At 47.2% G+C, this 12,381-nt stretch overlaps 1 protein-coding gene across 1 annotated transcript; it reads right to left on the reverse strand.

Moving 5' to 3' along the window:
- Positions 1-1,142: 1,142 nt before the first annotated feature.
- Positions 1,143-11,253, reverse strand: slc7a14a (solute carrier family 7 member 14a; the record flags this gene model as incomplete). Its single annotated transcript, XM_080012259.1, has 9 exons — positions 1,143-1,444; positions 2,586-2,822; positions 3,027-3,522; positions 4,222-4,369; positions 5,306-5,514; positions 6,364-6,510; positions 7,575-7,792; positions 10,374-10,610; positions 10,932-11,253. The coding sequence occupies 9 exons, from the start codon at positions 11,251-11,253 to the stop codon at positions 1,143-1,145; spliced, it is 2,316 nt and encodes a 771-aa protein (XP_079868385.1).
- Positions 11,254-12,381: the final 1,128 nt, after the last annotated feature.

Below are 12,381 nucleotides of genomic sequence, written 5' to 3' on the forward strand. Positions count from 1 at the left end.
GGTGTGTATGTCTGAGTGTGTGTGACTGTGTGTGAATGTGTGTGAGTGTGCGTGAGTGTGCGGTGGGGGCGATGAGTGGGAATTAAAGTACAAAACACATGACAGAGCATCATAGCCGTGCACGCACACTCCAAAAACACATTCTGCACTTGTTCGCACTGCACGAATTAGGGCGGGATAAGATGAGAAGGTGTGACTGCCACTGCATGCTTGGCGCGCGCGCACACACACACACACACACATAAGCAGGCAGGAGTGGAAGCAAAGCAAAGACACTCTCCCGCTCGCTTTCGACATCTGTCACACACACGCGTGCACAGGCGCACACACACTGATGAAGGCACTATTGTAAGCAAAGTCCAAGAACGATTTGTGACGGAAAACACCAGACGCGAGGAGAGAAGGGTATCAAACCTGTGTGTGCGTGTGTGTCTGTGCGTGTGTGTGTGTGCGTGTGTGTGTGATGGTGCCCTCCCCTGGAGCAGAGACCCTACAGGACCCGAACACCGGTCGTGACCTGTGTTTGGCACTTTCCTGCATGTCGGCTGTAAAACAGGAAGAGAGGCGCTGATTCATCCCTCTCTCCCTCTCCCGCTCTCTCTCTCCCTCTCTCTTTCTCTCGCTCTCTCGCCCTCTCTCTCACTTTTGGGAAATAAGCGGCTGGTGGTTGTTTAGAACACGGTGTCGCAGGTATCCCCTTAACCGTTTTGTATTCTTTCTTTTTTTCACTCTGTTTATTCACGCTCTGCCTTTCCCTTTCTGTTTTTTTTTTTTCCCTTTGTTTTTTTTCGTTTTTTTCGGGAGGGGTGAGTGGGACGGGGAGTCCAGTAAGTGAATAACAAGTGATTGTAAAATGCAACATGACCTTTAAATCCACAGTTTGAGTGGAAGCAAGGGGGAGGGCAGGGGGGAGGAGCCAAGTGTGGCAGTTATAGGTGAGAGAAAAAACACACCCACTGCCGAGAAAAACAGCATGCCCCCACGGGTTAGACACGCGCGCACACACACACACACACGCGCACGCACACACACGCATGCGCACACACATGCATGCACACACACACACACACCGCTGTCCCCCACTCTCCCCCACTAAGCAGCAGACAAGGCAGTACATTCAGAGCAAGACAGAGTCAGTCCCGTCAGAAGTCCATGGGATCCTCCTCGGCGAGGCCGTGATTGGCTATGGTCCTATCTCCCCCGCCTTTCGCTGCCGTCCCCTCGGCTTCCGGCTTCCCCTTGGGGGGCGGGCTCAGGCCGCCGGCCCCGCCCGGCGCCGCCCAGGGGTCGCCGGCCGGCGGGTAGAAGTCGTCGTCGAAGCCGCAGAAGCCTTCGTCCACGCCGTGGTCGTAGCGCTGGTAGGTGGAGGCGTGGACCTCGTTCTCCCGGGCCGTGATCTCCAGCGTGCTGTTCCACATGCCGTAGCCGAAGTAGATGAGCACGCCTACACACGTGCACACACACACACACACACACACAAATGAATGCATACAAAATAAATCACTAAAGATGCAAAACAGAGAACTCTTTGTTGTGTGGGAGAACAGACTGAATATGTGGAGAAACACTATCTGTGAAACATAAAAATAACTCAGAAGGCAAAACCCACTCGATGCCCAGCTCCCACACACACACGACAAGTTAGGCATGAGATTCTTAAGGCTCCTGACAGGCAGATGATAACTTCTCCTCAATGTCGAAATAAAATAAGCTCAATTTTGACAACGTCTTCCTCAGATTTGTTCATTTACCAAAGCGTGAGGCAAGCGGCAACGAAAAGCCGAGGCAATTTGGACGACCTCCAGCCGACCTTTCACCTCTAGCCAATCACGTTTGTCGATATAGAAGCGAGCAACTCGAAGGAGAAAGATGAGGCATCGCAGACATGAGGGCCACATACACCCACACGTTGACATTTTTTTTTGGGGGGGGGGGGTATTTAAATTCCGACCCAAAACGGACGGTAAATATCCATTGTGTAAAATATGTACACGAACACGGTTGACATCAGAATCTTTATTATTTATTTAGATTTAGGCCGACGTGTCATATGTATTTCCTCTTGATTTTACCTACAATTCATTGAGTTGAAATGTTAAAGCAGTTACTTCTTGTTCTCGTCACTTCCTATTTCATTATAAGTGCTGTGTAATGTTCATTATATAAAAATAATGTTTATCATTTTATCTTCAGCTTCCTATCCTGTATTTCTTCCATATTTATCTTGTTGAAAAAAGAGGAAGCCAAACACCGCTAAGTCTTGTTGTAACATCTTTTTTTTTTTTAACAATGCAGATTTTAATTTTAAGACGAGTGTTTATTTTGGACAATTTCATCCCACCGATAAATGTGTTTTTAAAATGCATCATGGCATACAAATGTGAAAAAAATCATTTAACAGAAATTGTGATTTATATATATATGGTATATATATATATAAATATATAAATAACATCAACAACTTCACCACCGCAAATCCAATGCCACGCCCAGTACTACCGGAGCAGACAGCTTTGACAAAATAAAAATCAGCTCCCTAAATGTCGACGTTCTTTCTCCGCTGCGGCACTGAACTGGACCCTTACCGACGAGGCACCAGATCGCGAATCGTATCCAGGTGATGGCAGACAGCTTGAGCATGAGGTAAACGTTGACCAGCATGGCGGAGGCCGGCACGAAGGGCACGCACGGCGCCATGTAGGGCAGCCGCTTGGGGTTCTCCGGCTGCTGCAGGATGATGACGATCAGCAGGGCGATGACGATGACGAGGAAGATCAGCAGCACCAACGCCCACCAGCGGCCCTCACCGATGAAGCTCGCCCCTGAAAGGAGAGGGCGAGGAGGAGGAGGAGGAGCAGGAGGAATGAGAGACACAGAAGGGGACTTTTTTCAAATCTGCTGTTTATCGTGTGGGTTGAGAAATCCGACCGGTTTCGAACTCGTTTCTAAAGCCATGGAGGGCAGCATTACGACGCTCTTGAGAGCCAAGCGTGCGTGGGAACACTCGTAGGGACAGCTTCTCTCACCGAAAATGATGAAGGAGCAGAACACGAAGATGATGAAGAAGAGGAGCACCACGCACACGGTGACCGTCTTCCCGGTGGCCGGTGTGGGCCGGTCCATCTTTCCCGGGAGGCCCAGCCGGATCCTCAGGGTGTAGTAGCGCGGTCCGATCAGCTTCTTCAGACGTTGCGACATCCCGCCCTCCGACTCCTCCGCCTCGATGCCCGTGGTCATGTCCACGGTGCCGTAGTTGGGGTGGCTGGCCGTGTAGGCGGTTTTATCCGGCTTGCCGATCAGCATCTCGTTGTCGCCCAGCGACGGGAGGTTCTTGGCGCCGCAGGTGTTGGTGGGCGGTCCGCCGTACTCGTCGGCCTCGCTGGTTGGCGAGCAGGCTTCCTTCTCACACTCGGCCAGGACTCCTTCTTTCCGCTTGTTGTTCTGCTCCTCCGACAGGAAGTTGACGAAGCCGTGGATGTCGCCCTCTGGCTGGTAACGCAGCAGCAGCACGCAGAGGCTGACCTGCACAGCGGGGAGGAGCCATCTTGGTCACTCAGCTCCTCACATGAATACACTCCCCTTAAATACATTCATCAGTCATGGAAATTCGACTTCCGTCACCAAAAGTCTTCCGTTGTGTGAGGCCTGAATATTTTTGTTATATTTTTGGTATTCTGAAATAAAGATTAGCCCCGCTGACTTGTATGTATTTGGCTGTCTCCACCGAAGGGGGCCGGTGTTTTTAAAGGAAAACTAAAATCCGCTTTAGGTTAGAAAAAGCAGAGTGTTCCTTTAAGAAACGCAGCTAGCCTTCTGAGGGGTTTGCACCTTCTTCGGAAGGGCCGAGCGCCGTGAGCGACCAAGGACGCTTGGTCGCTTGGCTGGCTGCTTTTGGTTCGCTGTGTTGGCTGTGGCTACGCCCACTCAAAGTGTGCGGGTGGCGCTTAATCAGCGAATTTGCATTTATTGATTATTTATTATTTTACTTTTGTAACACCTGTTTTGTTGACGGGGAATGCTGGGTTGTATTTTATTTCCCTATTTTGAGGGGACACAAGCAGACACAGGCGTTTTCTAAAACCCGAACAAGAAAAACTAAAACGTCTTACAAAAGAGACTGTAGGAGTCATTTTTGTAGGTCGTTTTTTTTTTTTCCCCCCCGCCTGACAGCCCTCACACGACCGGCTGCTCGGTCGCACCGGCTCCCGCCTCCCCGCTCACCAGGGTGTAGGCCAGCAGCGTCCCGATGGACATCATCTCTATGAGGTCTCTGAGGCTGACCAGCAGAGACAGCAGCGCCGCCAGGCAGCCGGACACCACGCAGGCCACCGCCGGGGTCTCCGTGTAGGAGGACACGCTGGCCAGGAACCTGGAGCCAAGGACCACGGGTCACATGAGTCACATGCACAGGAGCACACAAGCAAAACAACACGGTCACACCCTCCAGATTGGCTGAAATAAAAACAGTGGATTGATATATAAGGTGTTTGTCCTGCGGTGGGGTTGGTCTGGTGATAAAGTTGCGGCTCCAGGTTATTATGAAATACAAATAATTAATGATAAAAGAAGGGATTCTATTGGCCGGAGGAAACCAAGTGATCAGGTATTGATCACTCAGTTAACAGATCATTGATCACTACAGGGAAACAGATACGCGCTCTCTCCCGAAGGCGCAACTCAATATCCATAAATATATCCATGAAGAAAAATGATGCATTGTCCAACCTGCTTGGAAAAGAATATGATGTTTTATAGCCGCTTGGGTAGAGTTAACCAACTGCACCAATACAACAGAGTTCATTCAAGGATCCTTGACATAAACATATTGGAAAACACACAAATCAAGATTCGCAAAGAAGATAGATAAAAGCTTATTATTATTATTGGTACAATCTGTTTTATTTTTCTGTGATATAATTTATATTTTTACATGATATATCGTGTTGTATTAAATATTTACCCCCTTCTTACTTACTGTGGTTCTAATATGCCACTTAAATGTGTTTAAAATTCAGCAATTTTTTTTGCAATTTCAACAATCTGTCATTTTCCAGGACTCAGGATCGGCACGGCTCGAGTAGGTTCTACATTTTGTTCCGAAGTCAGAACAAATTCAAGAACAAACATATTGTTGAACTGTTGAACAAGGCCCGCTGCAAGAAGCTCCTCATGTGAACTACTGACACCCTCATAGCGGGCTTCCAAACACTCCGTGCTACCAGATTTCCGCCCCAAAGCGATAAAGCACTCTGCCGTCTCTGATCTCACTTGCGTTTGCATTTCACTTGCGTCTACATGTGCTCACTTGAACAGCAGACCGTCTCCGGCCATGGCGTAGATCACCCTGGGCATGGGGAACAGGGACCCCAGCAGCGACACCGTCAGCCCGGCGATGGAGCCCACGGCCACGATGTACTTGGCAAACATGCAGCCGTGCACGGCAAACATCTCCATGAGCGGGGCGTCGGCATCGATCTCACCGTACGGGACCATCAGGGTCAGGATCACGGACACCTGGGGGCCGCGTGGGGGTGAGTGGGGGTTAGTGCGGGGTGATAATATAGCAATAATTATCGCGACATATATATATATATATATTTTTTTTTTTTGGAGATCTGTTCTGACTGTTCATACTTCACATACTTAAACTGATCCTATGTGTACATGTACCTGGCATTAATACTATGTTAACTCTTAAGAATTGTTAGCCAGCTCTTAAAAAGATTGACGGCATTGCATGAGCCTGTAATCTGCCATAAACCTGTCACACGTTGTTTAAAGAGCATATGCTTTCCAATAAATGAACCCGGACACAATTGTGTTTAAACCTTGATTCATTCGTTCTGATCCACTTTGCCTCGTCGTCCTTTAATCCGTCCGGCTGTTGTTTCATACGGTGCTGTGGTTTTAATTAAAAATGGATATGGGACGTGTTGAGCTTGTATAAACAGCATAACGCAGTCACAAAATTGAACAGAGCGAACGGGGGCAGATCATAAAACAAGGAGGCTTCATACGAAAACATGATCAAATATACTTCATTAAACAGAGGTAATTGGGTATAAAAACCTGCCTCTAATATAAACCTGCTTCCAATAAAGGCGTGGTACCCTCTGCAGCTGAGGTATATAAAAGTCCCGGTCGCTATTTCAGGAAATACGGTATATATAGTATAAACTGTATACAGTTTATTCAAAATGAATTAAATAATGCTCAGGTCCATCACACTGGAACAGAAAGTAACCTAGTACGATGTCAGACCAAAACTATCAAAACTATATATACACACACAAATATATATGTGCGCGCGTGTGTGTGTGTGTTTGCGCACGTGTGTGTGTGTGTGTGTGTGTGTGCACTCACAGAGACGTAGGCGGTGAGGCAGGTGATGAGGGAGGCCGTGATGGCGTAGGGGATGGAGGTGTTGGGACTCTTGGCCTCCTCCCCCGTCGTGGCGATGATGTCGAACCCGATGAAGGCGTAGAAGCAGGTGGCCGCGCCCTGCATCACCTGCACGGACCAAACAGACCATAATGATAAGGACTTCAAGAGGCACAGCGAGGCGCTCTCCCTCTGCTCCGAGGGCCCGGGGGTCCTACGATGAGAAGATAAGATGAGCCGAGACCCGTCAGCCGAATTAATTCCTAACATAAAGAAGGATGAAAAAAAGTCCCTCGCGCCGTGGAGACGGCGACACACACTCTGCTCCCTGTCGAGGGATGAAAGGTTGACTCTTTTTTTAACATTTGGTTCCGGGCGAGTGACTTGGTAAAATACCATTTTCCAACTCCTCGTTCAGCGGATTTGTTTGAACACTCCCAAAATGACAGTTTGCTTATATTGTTATTATGACTAGAATAAACAAACACAATAATATTTGTACAAAAATACAGAATTTAAATGGAAATTCTACATTGAAATTGTTAAACGGAAGGCATCAACAAATTACACAAGTTAACATAAAGTAGCACTATACTAATGAGTATCACTATTCTAACTAGTAGTACTATACTTACTAGTATCACTAATCTAACTGTTAGTACTATACTAACTAGTATCACTATTCAAACTGGTAGCACTATACTTACTGGTATCACTATTCTAACTATTAGTGCTGTACTAATTAGTATCACTATTCTAACTAGTAGTACTATTCTGACTGGTAGTACTATTCTAACTGGTAGTACTATTCTCACTAGTAGTATTACTCTAACTGGTAGCACATACTAACTGGTATCATGATAGTAACTTATAGAGCTATACTAACTAGTTGTAGTATACTACCTAGTAGCATTGTTCTAACTAGCGTCTATAAACACCCAAGTACATACATAAGAGCATATTTTGTTGCGGGAGCGTGTTTGTGTGCCTGTGTGTGTGTGTTTGTGTGTGTGTGTGTGTGTGTGTGTCTCTGTGTGTGTATGTGTATGTGCGTGTGTGTGTGTCTGTCTGTCTGTCTGTCTGTGTGTGTGTGTGTGTATGTGTGCGCCTGCGCGTGTGTGTGTGTGTGCATATGTGCATGTGTGTGTGCGTGCTGTAATTGTATGTGCGTGTGCGTGTGCGTGTGCACCTACCCCCGACCAGCCGAAGGGGAGGAAACTCCCTTGGTCCCAGTTCTTCCCGTCCACAAAGAAGAGGCCGGCGACCATGATGAAAACCCAAACCACCAGGTTGATGACGTTCAGGACGTTGTTGAAACCGACCGAGTTCTTCACGCCCAGCGCCACGATGAGCGTCACCAGGATGCAGATCAGCAGCGCCAGCAGGTCGGGGTACGACTGCTCCCCTTTCCCTACAACCATACGCATCATTGCGATCGATATTGGTTCATTTTTAAAACATATATTAATTATTATTATTATAATTATTATTAATAATAATAATTATAATAATAATAATACTGATAATGATAATAATAATAATAATAATAATGATAAGAATAATTATAATTATAATTATAATTATTAATAATAATAATAATAAGAATAATAATAATAATAAAACACATATTAATAATAATAGAAATATATATATTCTTCTTATTATTATTATTATTATTATAAATACTACGAATAAAAATAAAATAAAATAATTAATAATAAAAACACATATATTAATAACAATTAATATAATATAATATTATGCAATGTATACATACTGCATATATGTATCTCCTTCTGGCCAAATCATGCAAACCATGTGCACCTCCTGGCCAACAGACTGTATATGTGAGTTGTTTATTTATTTGAAGTTAATTCAATTGAACACAGTTTTTATATATTCTGTATTTTCAAACGGTGCAATACAAACATTTCTTATACATTTCCCTCTTATGTTTTCCACACACAATGGTGTGATTTTTGGTGCGATATTTAATATATTAAATATCAAATAATTCTTTGGGACATTTGATTGTGACATATTATTTGAATTATATTATTATATTATAATTTTATATCATATCAGGGGATCCTTGGTTGGAAAAAGTTTGATAACCCCTGTTCTAGGACACAGTGTCAGGAACAGACTCTAACAAACTCTGACTCGCACAAACACACACAAACGCGCACGCGCACGCGCACACACACACACACACACACACACACACACACACACACACACACACACACACACACACACACACACACACACACACACACACACACACACACGATGAGTAATGACAGTGTTTTGGGCTAAAGTCGTTCCCAGCGGTGTGAATGGTGTTCTTCTCGGGGTGGATGGAGCAGCTGGCAGAGCAGTCGCCGTGTGCTCCCTCCCAGTAGGAAGTGAGCTGTGCGGGGGGTGGGGGTCTCCCGGACGTGGGGGGTGGGGGTCTCCAGGATAACTCATATAGATTACACACACTTATATCACTGAGCACGAATGACGTTTCCAAGTCAAACGTTGGAATTGTAACGCACACGGCTGTGAAACATTATTATTGGCAGAAACTGGAGGATTTCTCAATCCTTTCACTTCCCTGATGGTGTCCGAGTATTGTTCATGTTAAAAACACCACCAGGAGGAGGAGGAGGATGGAGGAGGAGGAGGGGGAAGAGGGAGGGGCGAGGGGTAGGATGGAGGTGGTGGAGTACAAGGATGAGGTGGAGGATGGAGGAGGAGGAACGGGAGGATGGAGGAGGATGAGGATAGGATGAGGGTTAGGGTGGAGGAGGAGGAGGGGGTGGAGGATGGAGGAGGAGGGGGCGGGGGAAGAGGCATAGGATGGAGAAGGAGGAGGTGGAGGAGGACGAGGACAAGGTGGAGGAGGAGGAAGGGAGGATGGAGGAGGACGAGGACCAGGAGGAGGCTGGAGGAGGTGGAGGAGGACGAAAATGGAGGATGTGGTGGTGGAAGAGGATAGAGGAGGAGGAGGAGTAAGAGGAAGAGGATGGATGAGGAGGAGGACGAGGACGGAGGAGCAGGAAGAGGAGGATAAGGATGGAGGAGGAGGAGGACATGGATGGAGGAGGACAAGGATGGAGGAGGACGAGGAGAAGGACAAGGAGGATGGAGGAGAAGGAGGAGGAGGAGGATGGAGGAGGAGGACGAGGAGGGAGGAGGAGGAAGAGGAGGACAAGGATGGAGGAGGAGGAGGAGGACGAGGATGGAGGAGGACGAGGAGGAGGAAGACGAGGGTGCAGGAGGAGGAGGATGGAGGAGAAGGAGGAGGAGGATGGAGGAGGAGCACGAGGAGGGAGGAGGACACATTCAGGAAACAGAAACATTTCCATAACCCTGTTGTCATATCATGTGTAATACCATCTCCGAGCCATTTCCTAAAATACCCACAGCTGCATGTTTCACACGAAGAGACTTCAGCGCTGTTCATCTCAGGACACGTACGGTGTGCGTACGGTTGCGTAATATCTTCACGAAACTTACATAACACACAGACAGTAAAAAAATAGAATGTGGTATTTTTAATGTCCCTTCCAAAGCCGTATCCTAAGACAGCTTCCCCCCAATAAATTATATATATACAAAACAATACATACTGTGTGTGTGTGTGTGTGTGTGTGTGTGAGTATATATATATATATATATATATATATATATATATATATATATATATATATATACACACACACACACACACATGTTTTCCTCTTTTTTTGGAAAGAAAATCATTTGGAAAATATTTCTTAAATTTGTATTTAAATTAATTGTACTCAAAGTATTGTCTTTCTAACTTTATTTTACTTATTTATTCATTCATTTACTTATTTTTATCTGCACTGTTGAGAAGTTGCACAGAGTCGTTATTTCAGAGCCAACCTGACACTGTGATGTACTGCACGGACAGACAACAAAACTGATCCTATTTCGGCTCATCCCAAACCCCTGGTCGGGACCGGGGCCCAGCTCACCCAGGCCGCTGAGCGTTCCGATGTGGGTGATCATGAAGTGGCTGATGCTGTGGTTGGCCAGCGAGTCGGCCATGCTGCTGAGGGCCGACGCCCCGGCCGCCGTGCCGATCAGGTACTCCAGGATCAGGTTCCAGCCGATGAAGAAGGCCACGCACTCGCCCACCGTCACGTAGCTGTAGGTGTAGGCCGAGCCGGTGGTCTTTGGCACGCGCACGCCAAACTCTGCGTAACACACTCCTGCGGGTGGAGGGTGTTAAGAAAAAGTGTGTTTTTATTCTGAAATGCATTTTAGTGGTGCATGTCATTTCCCGTGTGGTTTAACCTGTGTGTGTGTGTGTGTGTGTGTGTGTGTGTGTGTGTGTGTGTGTGTGTGTGTGTGTGTGTGTGTATCTATGAGTGTGAGAGAATCTGTTTGAGAATGCCACAATAATCTAACACAGATAGATGGGCATTGCAATCCTGTGTGTGTGTGTGTGTGTGTGTGTGTGTGTGTGTGTGTGTGTGTGTGTGTGTGTGTGTTTGTGTGTGTGTGTGCGTGTGCATGCGTGCCGCCCTCACCGGATAGTATGGAGGCCACGGCGGCGATGATGAACGACACGATGACGCCCGGGCCGGCCATCTCCTTGGCGACCAGCCCGGACACCACGTACATGCCGGTGCCCACGCAGCTGCCCACGCCCAGCGACACCAGGTCCACGGTGGACAGGACGCGGGCCAGCCGGGTCCCGGAGGCCCCGCCGGCCCCGCCTGCGCCGGGCCCCGGCCCCGAGTCCAGCATGGACTCCACGGGCTTGGTCCGCAGCACGCGCGACCTGAAGGTGTTCCAGGCCGCCCCCCACTGCACCCGGCGCGGGTCCAGCTTCCCCATCACGCCGCTCATACCCAGAGGTCAAAGGTCAACGGCAGGTCCAGGAGGAGGAGGAGCGCGGGAAGGACGTCAGTTCGATGGCTTCTCTCTCTCTCGCTCTTCTTTTGCCTTTCTTTGATTGTCCTTCACTTTTTAATCCAGATTAGTGGAAAGCCGTCTCAGGTGTTCCCCACATGGCACGAGAAGTAATCTGCAGAAGAAGAACAAAACAAAGGAACAAGAAAAGAAACAATAAAACAATTAACCGGTGGGCGAGGAATAAACTGTAAAAAAAAAAAAAAAAAAAAGGTTTCACAATTTCGTGTGCAGCTCCAGAGGTTGTTCACGACAGACGCAAACGACGCACCCGAGTGAAAATCGCAGCTAATTATCGCCACGCTCCCCCGCGGCCCCGTTGCTGCGGCAACCGGCCTCATAAGCGGCGCCGCTGCAACGCAGACGCTCCGCCATTCTCGTCTTTTCATGCGAGCGCCTTTGTGTGTTTGTTTACAGGGCGAGAGGGGTAGTGTTTGTGCAATAGAACCCGACGGGGGTTTAATTCTATTAGGGAGGGAGCGCTGCCGGAGGCCACTGGCCTTCGCTTTCCACGTTAGACACGGGACAGAGCAGGTTTAATACATCAAGCAGACTTCAAAGTGTGCTGGATAACACGCATGTGTGTGTGTGTGTGGGTGAGTGTCCTGAAAAACTAACAACAAGGCCCCGGAATGTTGGTTCCCAGATTTTTTTTTAAGATTTTACCGATGTACCATAGAAGTACTATGTACTACTAGGTGAGTAAAGTAGTACTCACATAGCACTCACCAAAAACAGGCGTAATACAGTATAATCCAGGGGTTCACCACTGCGATCAAAGAATAGTTGGTGCATCCATTCTGAGCGACCGAGATATGTCGACTTCAACTCCAAAAAACCTTCATCAATATTTCAATACGTTTTTACCAACATCTCAATGCCGTGATTTTCTTTTGAAACACCATCTCAAACAGGGGGGGGTGGCTGTGACGACCTCATGTCCTCAGTGTCACAGGTTCAAAACCGACCGTTGCCTGTTTTTGTACGAATCACGTTGTTCAATTAATATAAAAAAAATAAAATTTGGTTTTGTGTTTTCACTTGACGACTAAGGATGAATGTGGA

The sequence above is a fragment of the Zeus faber genome (assembly GCF_960531495.2).
Source record: "Zeus faber genome assembly, chromosome: 13".
In the NCBI taxonomy this organism is placed as follows: domain Eukaryota; kingdom Metazoa; phylum Chordata; class Actinopteri; order Zeiformes; family Zeidae; genus Zeus; species Zeus faber.